General features: G+C 53.0%; 3 gene segments (V, D, J or C); all 3 read right to left on the bottom strand.

Annotated features, from left to right (window-relative positions):
• Positions 1-1431: 1431 nt before the first annotated feature.
• Positions 1432-2226, bottom strand: LOC129629794 (immunoglobulin lambda variable 2-23-like). The segment is given in 2 exon segments: positions 1432-2051; positions 2181-2226. Coding segments are annotated over 2 exon segments (666 nt in total).
• A 5940-nt stretch (positions 2227-8166) lies between these two features.
• On the bottom strand, positions 8167-8631 carry LOC129629793 (immunoglobulin lambda variable 8-61-like). The segment is given in 2 exon segments: positions 8167-8483; positions 8583-8631. Coding segments are annotated over 2 exon segments (363 nt in total).
• Positions 8632-13382: 4751 nt separating this feature from the next.
• LOC129629792 (immunoglobulin lambda variable 1-40-like) lies at positions 13383-15348 on the bottom strand. The segment is given in 3 exon segments: positions 13383-13461; positions 14842-15172; positions 15282-15348. Coding segments are annotated over 3 exon segments (456 nt in total).
• Between the last annotated feature and the right edge of the window lie 1225 nt (positions 15349-16573).

Below are 16573 nucleotides of genomic sequence, written 5' to 3'. Positions count from 1 at the left end.
TCCAGGCAAGAGTACTGGAGTGGGTTGTCATTTCCTTCTGCAGGGGATCTTCCCGACCCAGGGATTGAACCCGGGTCTCCCACATTCCAGGCAGATGCTTTAACCGCTGAGCCACCAGGGAAGCCCGAACTGAACTCAAGGTAGTAAGAAAAACTGTATTCAAGGTAAGAGTACTACAGTGGGGTCTTATAATCGGGGAGAGAGATTGAGCTTAAGTCTGACTCCAGCAGGGACACAGCTGGGATTTACAGCTAAGGACAGGGTGGGTTCATGGGGTTGCAAAGAGAGGCTGGGAGACTGAAAAGCAATGAACAGCAACAGGGTTGGTGTCAGTGGGTGGAAACTTACTCAGAGGACCATAAGGGTGAGGGTGGGTTCTGGCTCAGCTGAGAGGATCATTGCTGAGGCTAGGCAAGGCTAAGATAGTGAGGTGAGTGACAAGGAATTTGAGCTGATACTGAGGGTGGTCGGATCAAGGGTGGAGTATTTTTTCTAAACTGACTTAGCAGATTCTGGCTAAAATTGGACCAAATGGACAGGCGCCCCTGGATAAAGACATCACCCAAAGTTGGCAGTGCATTAATGAACTACTGCTGCATAACAAATTACCCCAAACAAACAGCTTAAAATCTCAAAATTTTTGAGATCTTTATGTCATGCGAGTGTATGTCCCTCAGTTCTTTGTCTCGTCACAACAAAGATTTGGAGCGACGGACATTAAAGCCCTCGGCACGTCACAGCTCTCGGGTCTTGGACAAACCGTGTTGTAGCTCTTAGGCAAATCAGTGTTACAGCTGTATTTTATTTAGAAGATAGCAGGAGACTCCATCCTTTAAGTGTGAGGGCATGCCAACCCAAAGACTCCAAGAGAAGAGAGTGGAGGAGCGCGGGGGAGGGAGAAAGAGAGAAAGAGCGCATGCACGTGGGAGACAAAGAGAGAGGGAAAGCGCTTTGGCTCCTGCTTTTATATGTTTTTTCCTCCACCTGGGCCTGCCCTATGCAAATTGAGCTTAGCCAGGAGTGCTATTTCTTCTACCTGAAGTCTTCACTCTGGTTCTAGGACCTTCCTTTATCCTATTTTCACGGGCTTTTCCCTTTCTTGCCTTTTAGCCACCGCCATTTTGGACTCCTTTTCTCTATTCTACGTACCTAACAGTATTAATATAAAGTATCTTAACACACCCAAGACCAGGATTGATAAGAACTAATAACTTTCAAAATTTGCTTTATTATTATTATCTATAATTATTGTCTCTATGTTTAGGACCCCATTGTACTTGACCCAGAGTTGCCTACCTGAACCCCATCTGAGCAGTCCAAGGTTACCAGACATAGACCCTTCTCTCAGACAGGACATCCCTGGGGCTTAGAGAATGCTTCCCAGGACCAAAATGAAAGGTCAGCCTCGTGTCCAGTGATGTGAATGATTCTTCACACTGTGGTTAAGTGTATGCCAATGATTCCCAGGTGCAGAGGGTGTGAGCCTGGGGAGCAGTCTCTCACCTCATGATTCTCAGGGGATCCATGGAGCTGACACAGAGTGGACGTGAGACCAGCATGGAAGCGGCTCTCAGACAGATCCCAGAACAGGATGTGCTGAGACCCCAGCTCCAGACCCTCCAATGGGGGGAGGAAGAAATAACAGAGAACCCAGTCCTCCCACTGCTGTTGGACACCCGTCAACCACAAAGAGCCATCAGGCAGTGAGAGGTTTTTGTCGCTCTTCCCCACATCCCTGGGCACCGCGGGAGCACTGAGGCTGTGGGCCCACGTGGAACAGTAATTGTCAGCCTCGTCCTCAGCCTGCAGCCCAGAGATGCTCAGCGAGGCGGTGGAGCCAGAACGGGAGCCCGAGAGCCGGGCCCGGAGGCCTGAGGACCGAGAACTTCCCCACATCACGGTTCTGGGGACAGCACCTGGGCGGTGTTGAAACCAGCCCGCACCATAGAATCCAACGTGGTTGCTGCTCCCAGTGCAGGTGAGGGTGACCGACTGACCCAGTGACCGTGACACGGAGGCCTCCTGTGTCAGCCCGGATTGTGCCCAGGACCCTGCAGAAAGGAAAGAAAGACACTGGGATGGTGGCGCTGAGTCCCACAGCACTGCCTGGGCCCCATGGTAAAGAACAGAGCCCTGGGTGCCACTGGGGTTATGTACCCAAACCCCGAGGATCCAGTGACCTGTGCAGTGGGTGAGGAGGCTGAGGAGGACAGGGGTCCAGGCCATGGTGGGGGCGCTCCCTGAGCCCCTCCTTCTAGTCTCTCAGCAGACACAGCCCCTCTGGGCTCCTTTATCCCTCCCATAGCCTGGGGAGGCAAGGTTGCCACGCAAATCGTTCCCTCCCATAACTGACCCTCCTGCATTGTCCTCTGAGTCTTCCACCTGCTGGGTGTCGGGCTGTTGTGGGTGGGGCTGGTCTGGCCTGGTAAGGGACTCCTCAAGGACCCCAGAGAGCCTGGGGCACAGGGCACCTGCCAGGGGCCCAGAGGGTGTGGTTCTCCAGCTGGAAGCACAGCCTCAGCTCCTCCAGAGAGGGCCTCCAACGGCCTCTGCTCTCCCATGACGGGCTGCTCCACTGGGAGGGGAGATGCCAGGACCCCAGAGGGAGCCAGGCTCCTCCCACCTGGGCTGCAGGCCCCGCCCCCAAGAACCCGGATCAGGCCCCAGCCTCCAGCCTCAGCCTTGGTGCTTAGCGCCCCCGTCAGGGTAAGGAGAAGAGGAGACCACCCTAGGAGGACTAGAAGTGAGGGAACATCACTCAGGGCAGAAGTGAAGGGACGTCCCCGCACTCTGAGGTAGGCAGTAAGCTAACCCAGGAAGCTCCAGGCAGCATGGACACTGAGTTCCTGTGTTCAGATTCTCAGGAGCAGAACGTCAGTTCAGTTCAGTTCAGTCGCTCAGTCGTGTCTGACTCTTTGTGACCCCATGAATCTCAGCACGCCAGACTTCCCTGTCCATCACCAACTCCCGGAGTTCACTCAAACTCACATCCATCGAGTCGGTGATGCCATCCAGCCATTTCATCCTCTGTCGTCCCCTTCTCCTCCTGCCCCCAATCCCTCCCAGCATCAGGGTCTTTTCCAATGAGTCAACTCTTTGCATGAAGTGGCCAAATTACTGGAGTTTCAGCTTTAGCATCATTCCTTCCAAAGAACACCCAGGACTGATTTCCTTTAGAATGGACTGGTTGGATCTCCTTGCAGTCCTAGGGACTCTCAAGAGTCTTCTTCTACACCACAGTGCAAAAGCATCAATTCTTTGGCACTCAGCTTTCTTCCAGAGAAGGCAATGACACCCTACTCCAGTACTCTTGCCTGGAAAATTCCATGGACGGAGGAGACTGGTAGGCTGCAGTCCAAGGGATGGCTAAGAGTTGGACACGACTGAGCGACTTCACTTTCACTCTTCACTTTCATGCATTGGAGAGGGCAATGGCAACCCACTCCAGTGTTCTTGCCTTGAGAATCCCAGGGACGAGGGAGCCTGATGGGCTGCTGTCTATGGGGTCGCACAGAGTCAGACACGACTGAAGCGACTTAGCAGCATCAGTAGCAGCAGCTTTCTTCACAGTCTAACTCTCACATCCATACATGACCACTGGAAAAACCATAGCCTTAACTAGACAGACCTTTGTTGGCAAAGTAATATCTCTGTTTTTGAATGTGCTAAATAGGTTGGTCTTTCCTTTCCAAGGAGTAAGCGTCTTTTAATTTTATGGCTGCAATCACCCTCTGCAGTGATTTGGGAGTCCCCCAAAATATAGTCTGACACTGTTTCCACAGTTTTCCCATCTATTGACCATGAATGATGGGACCAGATGCCATGATCTTCCTTTTGTGAATGTTGAGCTTAAAGCCAACTTTTTCACTCTCCTCTTTCACTTTCATCAAGAGGCTTTTGAGTTCCTCTTCACTTTCTGCCATAAGGGTGGTGTCATCTGCATATCTGAGGTGATTGATATTTCTCCCAGCAATCTTGATTCCAGCTTGTGCTTCTTCCAGCCCAGCGTTTCTCATGATGTACTCTGCATATAAGTTCAATAAGCAGGGTGACAATTTACAGCCTTGACGTACTCCTTTTCCTATTTGGAACCAGTCTGTTGTTCCATGTCCAGTTCTAACTGTTGCTTCCTGACCTGCATAGAGGCTCTCAAGAGGGGTGGCGGTGAGGAGATGCCCCTCGTCCAAGGTAAGAGAAACCCAAGTAAGATGGTAAATGTTGCAAGAGGGCATCAGAGGGTAAACGCACTGAAACCATAATCACAGAAAACTAGTCAATCTAATCACATGGACCACAGCCTAGTCTAACTCAATGAAACTAAACCATGCCCTGTGGGGCCACCCAAGATGGGCGGGTCATGGTGGAGAGGTCTGACAGAATGTGCTCCACTGGAGAAGGGAATGGCAAACCACTTCAGTATTCTTGCCTTGAGAACCCCAGGAACAGTATGAAAAGGCAAAATGATAGGATACTGAAAGAGGAACTCCCCAGGTCGGTAGGTGCCCAATATGCTACTGGAGATCAGTGGAGAAATAACTCCAGAAAGAATGAAGGGATGGAGCCAAAGCAAAAACAAAACCCAGTTGTGAATGTGACTGGTGATAGAAGCAAGGTCCGATGCTGTAAAGAGCAATATTGCATAGGAACCTGGAATGTTAGGTCCAAGAACCAAGGCAAATTGGAAGTGGTCAAACAGGGGGTGGCAAGAGTGAACGTCGACATTCTAGGAATCAGCGAACTAAAATGGACTGGAATGGGTGAATTTAACTCAGTTGACCGTTATATCTACTACTGCAGGCAGGAATCCCTTAGAAGAAATGGAGTAGCCATCATGGTCAACAGGAGTCCTAAATGCAATACTTGGATGTAATCTCAAAAATGACAGAATGATCTCTGTTCATTTCCAAGGCAAACCATTCAATATCACAGTAATCCAAGTCTATGCCCCAACCAGTAACTCTGAAGGACCTGATGTTGAACGGTTCTATGAAGACCCACAAGACCTTTCAGAACTAACACCCAAAAAAGAAGCAGTGGCTGTGTGGGCACAAGAGGCCCGAGAGGAGCCACTCCACGTTCAGGAGCAGAAAACCAGGCCCCATTAAAAAGATGTTCGTGGTCACTGGGCAGAGATGAAGACTCAGGCTGAGAAGCTCTGAGGGCGGGTCCTGGGACCTCGTGGCCCCCCTCCTACCCCATCTTTGTCACCACTTCTGCGGCACCGTTTCCTGGGGGAGCAGGAGAAGGAACTGCTCAATTGAGCCCAGGTCTTTCGCCCTCACCGAGGTTGAAGCCCACCCAGGGCTCCCTCGGGGTGGACCCATGCCCCCGCCCCCACCCTCCCGCGGCTCCCCAGCCTCCTCCACAGCCGGCTCCTCGCAGAGTCTGGCTCCTGGTTGCCTTCCACAGCAGCTGCAGACTCCGCGACTGGGTGTCTGTAACTCATGAGTCTGATGCCAGAACATGAAGTGTGACCTCGCACACACGGCAGAGGGGCCTTTACAAAACTCTGTGTCCTGGGTTACACTGCTTTACTTTCTGCATCCTGGTGCCTCCTGGTGAAAATGAGGACGTGGGTGTCCGAGAAGGATGGAGCCTCCAGCCAGTGTTGTCAACACGGCTGGGATACCCCTGAGGAACTGGTTTCATCTCTCAGGTCACCGTGTGCAGTTCAGGGAAATGGGGGAAATGATAATAATTCAGACGAGGCTGACAGTGAGGGTGGGTGGTGGAGGGTGCGTCCACAGCGAGTGGCCAGCGATGCCCACAGCAAGCCCACAGGGAGGCCTGCTCAGCTGCGGGAGGATCAGGGAGCAAGAATTTACAACAAATCCAAAGGATATATTTAGGGGTCAACTGTGGGCCAGTTCTTTCTGAGCCTCTGAGGCACTAGGGAAACACAGATGAAGCCTTGCCTGCGGCCCCCAGATTGTTCCTTCTCCCCAAAGGAAAGGCTGTGATCCTGACACTCCTCCAGCCCTTCCTGCTCCACACCCACCTCCATCACACACACACACACACACACACACACACACACTGCGCTATCACACACACACACATCCTGCTATCACACACACACATACACACACACATCCCGCTAACACACACACACACAAACACACCCCTCCCTCACATACACACTCACCCCTCCATCACACACACACACACACCCCTCCATTACACACACGCACACATACACACACACTCCACTATCACACACACACGCACATACACACCGCTATCACACATACACAACACCCCCCGCTATCACACACACACACACCTGCATCACACATACACACACACACCTCCATTACACAAACTTACACACACTGCTATCACACACACACACACACACGCACACACCTACATCACACACACACACACCGCTATCACACACACACACACCCCCCCCTCCATCTCACACACACACAGACACATACACACACCCCTCCATCACACACACTCAGGACCAGGCACCAGGGCACTGAGGACGGACACTGGGGGACGCGATGACACTTCCCTCTTTCTCAAGAGGCGGGATCTCGCAAAAAGCTCTTCTCCCCGGAGAGGGGCCCTGGAGACGGTGGGCCCTGGGGAAGTGACATCACAGGCTGTGCCACCGCCACACTCTGCGCCTCCCTCATTCACTGGGGCGCCCTCAAAGCTCCCCCACTGCATCCAGGGCCTGCCTGCCCTTCCTCATAGGGGCCCCTGTGCCCACAGCCTCCCCTTCACCCACCCCGGCTGAGCTGATCTCAGAGTCAGGATCGCTCACAGCTGGAGTGCTGGCCACTCAGCCCTTCCTGCTGCTGTTCTGAGCCCAGATCTGCACTCAGGGCTCCAGCCTCCCCATCCTGGGTCTCCTCCGCCAGGGCGAGGACACACGTCCTTCCATCCCCCGAGTGGGGCCAAACCCACGTAGAGCAGCTCAGAGCAGGCCCGGGGATGGCCACTCATTCAAGAGCCAAGGTTTCAGTCCTGTTGTGGTGTTGTGGTTGCTGGTTACCCAAATCACAGACACAAAGTCTTTCAAGTCCCCTCTTTGATGGGTGAGTTTAGCGATTCGGGGTGAGGCAGGGAGACTCAGAGTTTCCGTCCCAGGAGGGACCAGGAGGAAGCATCTCCCAGAATCCACAGTGACCTGTGAGCAGGCACCCAGCCCAGGCCAGAGAGGACACCCTGCTGAGTGCCCATCACACACAGAGACCCATTCAGCCAGACCTAGTAGTTGGTGGGGGCGGGGCTGACACAGCAGGGGCTGCCCACAGTGCAGAACCTGGGGAGACCCACAGCGCCCCTTATAATCCCCACAGACTCCATCTTTTGGTGGAAGTGGTGCTGGGCCGGGGCCGATGCCGGCTCACTGTCAGCCCAGGAACATACACAGCCATGCCCTGTACTATGAGCACAGGTAGTGATAGACACCGACTGTCCAGCTTTTCAGGGAGCAACACTTTCCAAAATTAAATATACATACATATGTACATACATATATATATACATGTATATGTACATTTAAAAACCTACCAATATGGTCATCAATAAAATTCATAGACATTTAATATGGCATTTTAAAATATTAAAACTATGTCAGGTTGATTAATTGAAGAAAAAATAAAAAAAGCCTAGAAGTCTGGGAAAAGACTTTCAGAGAGCAGGAGCTGTCTGGGACAGTATCAGACTTGCAGGCTTTCAAAGCTTCTTTTCCATGATTAGCTTCAGTGTGATGACTGGGAGCACGTGGCGTATAAATAGATCAGCACGTGTTCTGTGGATCAGACTATTGTACACATGTACAGAAGTGTTTAGGTATTACTTCATTCTGCATCATCAAGTTAATGAAATTGAGTATGTCTCTTAAAACTCTTAGACCAAGAAGGGTCGTGCTGGCTGTGCTGGGGTCTCTGAGTCTCAATGTTGTTTACAAAATGGGCACCTGAGCCCCCCATTATGGGCTGAGGGGTCCTCTTGGAGACCTGGACACACCCGGGGAGAGACTGCAAGAGGCACGGGGCCGTGTACCACGGGACAGGAGATGGATCTGGAGCCTCCTTCCCCACAGGGGTGCTGACCACTTCCACCCTCTCCTGCCTCTCCTGCCTCTAAAGGCTGACCCTCCGAGCACATGGGCAGGTTTTAGTAGCGCTTCCCCATGGGCTCCCCTCACTGTGCAGCTGTAACTACCACTGCCCGGTACAGCGAGCAGGGATAGTCAGCCTCGTCCTCGGGCTGGGCCCCCGTGATGGTGAGGGTGGCTTTGTTCCCAGAGATGGAGGCAGAGAAGCGATCAGGGACCCCAGAGGCGCGGGTGTTTGTGTTGTAGATAACATTTCTGGGAGCCTGGCCTGGGGTCTGCTGGTACCAGCTGGGTTCGTTGTAAGTAGTGACTGACCCAGAGCTCAGTCCACAGGTGAGGGTGACCGTCCCTCCTGGAGACACCGACAGTGACGGTTCCTGGATCACAGTCTGAGCTTCTACCCCTAAGAGAGACAGAAGAGAGAAAGCGGTTGTTATGGAGATGAGGTGCCCTGAGACTCTGCTTGGAGGTGCCCCAAGGGTGCAGAGTCCCGGCCCCTGACCTGAGCCATAAGCGAGCAGCCCGAGCAGAAGCAGCATCCAGGCCATGGTAGGGACCCTCGCAGGATGCAACCTCCTGAGCCTCCTGGGCTGGAGGTGGGGTTCTGGGCCTTTTGATGCCTCCACCCCGTCAGGAGGAGGAGGAGGTGCCTCATGCAAATCACTTCCTCCTCTCCCTGCCCAAGTCACCAGAGATCTCTGGGGTGGGGGGACTTGAAGGAGGCAGATGCTGGACCTCACACAGAGTGGGGACAGCATGGGGAGGAGCCACTGAGAGATGGGGTGACAACTTTCAGCAAATGTGCCCCCGTGACCTGGTGACCTCGGTCCTCTATCTCCTTCCCGGAGTGTCTGAGGCTGAAGGAGGAGTTTGCAAGTCTGTCTCTCTTGCCGCAAAAATCCAGCCTTTCCCGCACCTGAGCCTGTCTTTAGAATGCTCTCTGTCTCCTCAGGGAGCCCTGAGTCCCGTCTGTGTGGTGCTGTCCGTCCTCCTCTCCAGCCCTGAGCCGAGCAGGAAATCCCGGCGCCTGTGTCTGCTGTGAAGGGTGAGCGGTCGCCCTGGAACACAGTCTTGTAAAGTGTCTCTAGTCCCGGCGGTGGGGGGACCAGGGCAGGGGTGGTGACATGCAGAGCCCCACGGCCAAGCTTGGGGTGACGGCCTCCTGTGCTGTAAAAAGATATGACAGTGTGGACTACCTTCAGTAGAACTGTAGATTTTAGGGGTAAAAACGTCACCATCTTGTCATGCAATGATGATAGCTGGCAAGTTCAGTTCCAACAAAGTTGGCATACATGTCTCATCATCAGTAATAGAAAAACCCTGTGTGTGAAGAGGTAGGTGTGGTGAGCATCGTGGACCTTGTAAAACTCCCTTCCCTGTGGTTCTGGGTGGAGCCGATGGACCCGGGACGGAGGAGGGGTGTGTGGGCAACGAGGAGGAGAAGGAGCTCAGACACCTCAAGTTAACGTGTGTGGAAGAGACGGGAAAGTCTTGTTCACCTCTTGTTTCTTTGACATAAAAATGTAAATGCTCTTCTTACTTTGTATTCATGTTAAATTTGCTGATAAAGTAGCTGTTTAATAAAATCCACATGATTTTTGTCAGAGGTGCTTGAGAACCTCAACTCATAGAGGTGAAAAATATGTGTTCCTACTGAATTCTTTTCTTATTATAGGAACATATTGATGACAGTTTGGCGGAGCTTGTAATTCCATATATTTCATGTCACAAGTGTTAACATAAAGCATTAATATAACGGGAAGGAACGAGTAAGGGAGCCACAAAAACTGACACAATGTCAGTTTCCATAGTTCAATTCAAAATGTTGAAATTGCCAAATAACACACCAGGGAACGTTTTTAAATGACACAGATGGTGACAGCGGGTCCTTGCCTGCACCCCTCATTCACCGGGAACACCCGGGCGTTCTGTGGGCAATGGGGCCGCCTCTGCAGGGGTCTCTCATTCCCTGTCCAGGTATCCCTGAAGGTCGAGGTTCCTGAAGGAAGTTCATTTTTTTTTTGTATGACCGTCCCTCTGTCTTTGGTTGGATGTCGGGTCTGGGCACTGACCCCACGACAGAGCAGCAGGAACTGAGAGGCAAGCCTGTGGCTCTGAGCTGAGAGCTGCCGTGTCCCCTGGGGGCCCAGGTGCAGGACGTCACCCTCCAGTGAGGACCCTGCTGCCCACGTGGGCAAGAGGCAACAGAGGAGGTGCCAGCCTGCCTGGCCAGCACCCTGGGCTCTCAGGACCAGGCCCACAGCGCCCCCTGCTGGACTCAGACCTCCTCCTCCCACACTTCACACCGCAGCCTCCTGGAAGGGCTTTCTCACACTTGCAGCTGGGTCTTCCTGATGTCACCTCCCAGGGCAGTAGAATGAGTCGCCTTCGTCTAGTCTGGGCCTGGTCATTGATTTTTCCAGGCACCTCATGACCTCAGACCCCTGAATGGTATGCTGATAAATTAATGAATTTCAGGATTCCCTGATGTCTGAGTTTGCTCCGCCTAGCTCGTGGGTTCACTGTCAGAACACAACCACCCAAACTTGATCTTCCAGGGTTCAAACTCCAGCATGCCCGTGGGTGGTGCCTGGTCAGGATTCTGAGTTTCCTTCCCAGCTTGATAGGTAGTCAAGGTTGAATTTGCCGGGCCTCCCAGGATCTTCCCAGCTGGACTGCATGGCTCTGTTCCTATTTCTCTCTTGGTAAAGACAATAGGAGGCTCTCAGGTACAACAAATCTTCTTGATCACTTCCAGGGGTTCTCATTCACCCTTGATCATGGTGCACAGTACTTCTCTTTGACTCATGTATTTAAAGATGTTTTTAGTCTAATTTTGTAATCTTTCCATATTACATGTTTGGTAGAAAAGATTATGCCTATAAATGGGAATCTCATCCTTGTCTGGGCTCCTGTTTCATCTCTGGTTGAGAAACCCTTATGACTGTTACCTGATCTTCATTGGACATGGTGAAGTCTAACCTAACCTTCGATTCTTAGAATCCATAGATTTAATGGAGGTGGGTTTATAAGGTCTGTGTCCAAAATAGTGACATTTATCCAATATCATCTCAAACAAGGCAGCACAGAGCGAAAAGAGGGAGAGATCATGAGGCAAAAGATGAGGATATGGGCAAGTGAGGAGTCTGACAGCCGCATCCTAATGGGGAGGGTCTCCCTGCACCTGGAGAAGACAGCTCTTTGGGCAGCAATCCACAGAGAAAGCGAGGACCCAGCTTCCCTAAGTGTCAAGGTTCAGGGCAGAGCACAAAGGCTGGAGCAGGAGAGGGACGTGCGAGGGGTAAGAGAGGCCCCCTGGGGCTCCAGGGCACAGATGCTGGACTTCTGCTTCCTCGACATCCTGCTCAGTACCTGTGAGGGACCATGTGTATATGGGCACATGGGCATTCTTCTTGTATTTGGAGACCAGAGCAAAAAGAAGACAGTGTCGTGGACCCCATAATGATGGACCTGGATGAGGAGGTGAGACTGCCTGGATGTAATAGCACAAGTGACAGCAGAGACCTGAACCAGCACTGGGGACGTCACAGTCAGGGTCAGGGCAGTGATGGGTCGACACGGGAGCAGAGGGCAAGCTTTCATCAGACATCCCCTTCACATGGGGATTCCCTGTGGCTGTGGTTAGTGATGAGCTGTGTGACGCTGATGACCAGCCTCCTCACCAGGCTGGGGTCCAGAGTGATCAAGGACTGTGGACTTGATCCTGGGCTTGTGGACCCACCAGGAGCTAGAAAACAGGGCTGAACCCCTGACTATGCCTCACCTCTGTCCTGAATCACAAAGGCAGGGACTTTGCCTGGAATCTCTTGTCATCACTGCCATGGTGATCTCCGCTTCCCCGCTGACCCTTCTACAGGACATGGGGCCCTTGGATCTGGACTCATCACAGGAGTCACAGGCAGAGGGACACGGGCACATCCTGGGGAGTCCCTGCTCCTGACAGTCCAGAGACCAACCCAGCCCTGAAGTAGGAAATGCTCCAATGGGGAGGAGATGAGAGGAGGGGAAGGCAGGACAGAGCCAGCACCTGTGGGTCAGGAGAACCACTCCCGGGCTTCCCTGCCTCCTGCGATGTATCACCGGTGCCCCTCACTCCTCACGCTCTCTGCTCTGCCCCTTCAGGAGCAGGGTTCACACCCTGGGGGACGATCTGCCTGCTGGGATGGTCCACGGACTCTGCTGAAGGTGCATCTGGGAAAGACTCCTGCTCCTGATCTCAAGTGAGGGAGCTCAGCTCCAAGGCTCCCTTGATCACAAAGATGACCAGGGTGCACTTCAGTGGTATCAGAAATTGTTTACATTTTCTAAGACTACAGCAAATCTGACTGTACAACTGGGAGTAGACATACTATGGACCAGAACATACCTCAGGAATTAATGGATTCTGGGGTATTATTTAACATTTGATGGTGCTCTAAGAACAAGCCCCTGACAGGCTGAGGCTCTCGTCCCAGTTTCCCATCTACCTGTGTCGCTGTGAGGAGCCCTGTTGCACCAGCCTGCACAGTCAGAGTCAGCCTCATCCTCAGGCTGCAGTCCAGAGACGAGCAGGAACCCCACATTGGCCGAGGCATCTTTGGATCCAGAAAACCCGTGGGGACCCCGGAGCCTGGTTCTTACTGGAGTCTGAGAGGTAGGACCGGAGGACCGAGGAGGGCTATCAGGCTTCTGCCGGTTCCAGTAACAGCAGAGTGGCCAACATTGATGTCACTGCTCAGGGTGCAGGGAGCCACAGATCAGCTGTGGTCTGTGAGGGGACAGGGGTCTCCCCACACACAGGCCCTGAAACCATTGCCAGTCACAAGAGTCCAGGGCCTCAGGGCTGCGATGTGTTCACTCACAGCAGCACCAGCTCTAGGGGCTAAGCTAGCCTCTCCTCAGAGAAACCATTAATAAACTGGGGTGGCCCCATCTACCTGCAACTTTTTAGAAGAAAGTTGTCAATACAACCATTAAATTAAGATTCTCCCGAAACACCAAATGAAAATATTAGAAAAACACGTGAGTTATGATCAGAACTTAAAATGATCACGTGTCTGTACAAGTCAGTGGGAACGTCGTGGAGTATTCTGGATTCACTTTCCCCTTATGCTCTTACATGGAGCAGAAGAACAGGAAGAGCAGGTGAGGGGCTTCAGGGGGAAATTTGTGCAGTAAGTTGTGAAGTGTGGCCCCTACCTTCTTCTTCTCACCACGTGAAACGAAATTCGACTTTATGTCCATTTCTGAGCTGCTGCTACAGAATCCGCTTCCCACAATGAGCGGTAATTGTGTTCCTTTCTCAGTAGCTGTGTCTGAGGCCCGATTCCACCAGCCAAAGATCCGCACTGCTTGACTTGGGCCTATTAAGCAAAGTTCCTCTGATACAGTGGAAAATATGTCATTTTGTGTGCATGAAAATTGAGGCTAGGGCAAATTTAAGGTTTAAGGGAAAAGCGAGAATTAGAAGAAATAATCCCACTTATTCCAAAATATATCTCTGTTAACTGTGGCCCCACAGCCCAGGCAGCCAATGTGCAGACCCCGCACGTGAGTGTGAAAGGGCAGTGACAGGGAGCAGGACACAGGCGTGTGACCTGTGCTCCGTGATCCCACGTGCGGGTGAGGCCGGAAGCTCAGGGTTGGGGTCACTTCCCCCTGGGTGAGGCCTCCTGTGAGCAGCAGGGCTGAGTCCCAGCTGAGCAGGAACAATCAGCCTCGTCCTTGGGCCGGGCCCAGAGATGGTCAGGCGGCCCCACCCCACCCGGAGCCCGCCAGCCTCACTGAGACCCTGCGGGCGGGTTGTGAATCCTGTGCTCAGAGCTTGGGACTCAGCACGACTGACACGGCAGCCAAGTCGCCCCCTTGGTGCCAACAGTGCTGCTGTTCCCAGGCAGGTGAGTGTGGCTCAGCGTCCATAGAGTCACCGGCCCTGGCTGAGTCCCCACTGCCTGAGCCCTGAACACCACGAGGGGACAGAGGAGGCTGAGAGCAGGACCTGCTCCCTGTGCAGGAGAGAGGCCTGAGGGCTTGGGGGCCTCCCAGGGCTGAGATGCGCTGACGGACCCCCACCTCAGGCACCGAGATAGAGAACAAAAGACCCTGTGTCCCCAGGGATAGGAGACTGATTTTCTGTGTCCTTTGAGACCCTCTCCTGGGAATGGGCTGCTGGAGGGACTTTGAGGACAGAGGGGAGAAGAGGAGCCTCCATGCTCGTGCAGACTCCCTGATGATTGCACCCAGGGTGGGGCAACAGCAGCAGAAGGTCCAGCAGAGCCTGAGCAGGAAGCCCCTGGGCTGCCCCACCTCCCCCAGTGAGAAGGAGTCCTGGGCTAGTCCCCGCAGACATGGAGCTCTGGGGGAGCCTGCTAGGTGGTCACAGGAAAGGCAGGAGCAGCAGCCTGGGCCTCAGCTCAGCCCAAGGACAGCCGAGGAGCTGAAGTGTCCTGAATCAGACACAGCTGGACGCTCTCTCTCTGGTTCTGACTTGACTGTCATTGAGTCTGTCTTCCAGGACCAGCCTCTGGCATTCAGGACATCTGCTCAATTTCAGATATTCATATAAAAAGTGGTTGCCAAAAACAAAGCCTTAGTGAGGGCGCAGAATGAAGAAGAACTGAAAGGACTTCCTAGACCAATTTCCTGGTGTGGGGCTCAGACCCCTGTTTTAAATCAAACAAACAACAGAAGTGTCTGCACTGGCAGAAGATGCTTCAGCCCGGGAGGCCCGTGACTTGAGGGAGGGCAGGTTTTTGTCTCACTTCCCCCCGGCCTGGAGCACGGTGCCATTATTGCTACTGCTGTCACCAGCTGCACAGAAATAATCCGCCTCGTCCTCAGCCTGGAGCGAGCTGATGGTCAGGGTGGCTGTGTTCCCAGACCTGGAGCCGGAGAATCGGTCGGGGACCCCCGAGGCTCGACTGCTCGCACCATAGATGAGCGTTCTGGGGGCCGATCCTTCGATCTGTTGGTACCAGCTCATATATCCATATCCAACGTTGCTGCTGCTTCCAGAGCAGGTGATGGAGACGCTCTGGCCCAGGGACCCGGACACGGAGGACGGCTGAGTCAGCACAGCCTGGGCCCAGGATCCTGAAAGGGAGAGAGACAGAGATGGTGACTCGGGGGTCCAGGCACGATAGCGGGGAACACAGCATGTGTGTCTTCCCAAGACCCCTCCCCTGTCCCCACATCCAGTCACCTGTGCAGAGAGAGACCAGGGTGAGGAGCAGAGGGGACCAGGCCATGGTGGACACGGTCAGGGCGTCCTGCCTTCTGTGGCCCCACAGCTGAGCAGAGCGTCTCCACACCGCTCCTTCCCCTTTTCATACCCTGAGACGGGGTGGGTCCTTTCATGCAAATGACCGTCCTCTGCTCCAAACCCCCACAATGCTCTGATCACCTCTGGGACCTGGGTCAGCTTCCTGTGCCTGAGGGAGACTGATGCGTGATCAGAGGCAGGGTTGTGTGGGGCTTGCGGGTGGGAGGTCATAGCTGGGAACCCTGAGCAGAAAGCACCTGGAAGCACCAAGGTACTCAGCTCAGATCTCATAGCTGCAGACCCACAGGAGTGGCTTGGAGCGCCCCCTGGTGTCCTGGCCAGGACATACATCATGTGACCTAGTGATCAGAGCTCTTAGAGTCAACTTTCCCAAAACTGGCTTTGAAGTTACACAGTTCAGGAAAAGTTGTGTTGGAAAAAAAGATCCAGATGTAATTTACCCTGTAGTGCATGTGAGTGTTACAGAGTGTATGTGTGACTTTGAGATTTTTAAATGAACCAAAATGTGATCATGGAGTAGTAAAAATCTAAGGTCATCATGTAAAATAGATGCCTAAACTTAACTGAAGAAAATGTTGTGGTTCAGTCACTAAGTTGTGTCTGACTCTGGCTCTGTTTTAATTTGCATTGCCATGGTACTATTTCTAAAACATAATTTTCCTTGTAGATTCTGTTCTTTAAATAAGATCATTTTAAAGACTTTCTGACATGTATGGCATCTCCACTGAAGGATTTTCATGTCTTAGAAGGACGTTCTATCTGTGAAACAGGGCAGGCTGAGTTATCAGAGCCATGAGTCCGTCTCAGATCTGAGATGAGACACAGGACATGACAAGGCAGATCAGTTGTTCTCAGGAATCTCAGACGTGATCATGGGGATCAAACCTGACTTAGGCATGGTCCAGACAGAGCATCAGTCACGGCCCCGGGGGCAGAGCCCCAGGACAGGGTCTGCTTTCCCAGCCCAGGGCCCCAGCAGCTTCTCCCGGGCTCACTGTGCATAAAGTCAGTCCCACAGCAGCTGAGCACAGACACTCCTCAGCCAGGAAACATTTCCCTGGTTTCAAGACGAGGGTTTCTCTTCCCTCCTGACTCCTGACTCGATGGGCACACGGGATGGAGTGTGAACATTCACGGGATAAATCAGCTGCTGGAGGGGCATCACTGGATCCCCTGGGAAATGAGGGGGAGCCAGGGGTGGAACAGGGAGG

This window comes from Bubalus kerabau, chromosome 16 (assembly GCF_029407905.1).
Source record: "Bubalus kerabau isolate K-KA32 ecotype Philippines breed swamp buffalo chromosome 16, PCC_UOA_SB_1v2, whole genome shotgun sequence".
NCBI lineage: Eukaryota > Metazoa > Chordata > Mammalia > Artiodactyla > Bovidae > Bubalus > Bubalus kerabau.
This window is presented reverse-complemented; position numbering and strand designations above follow the sequence as displayed.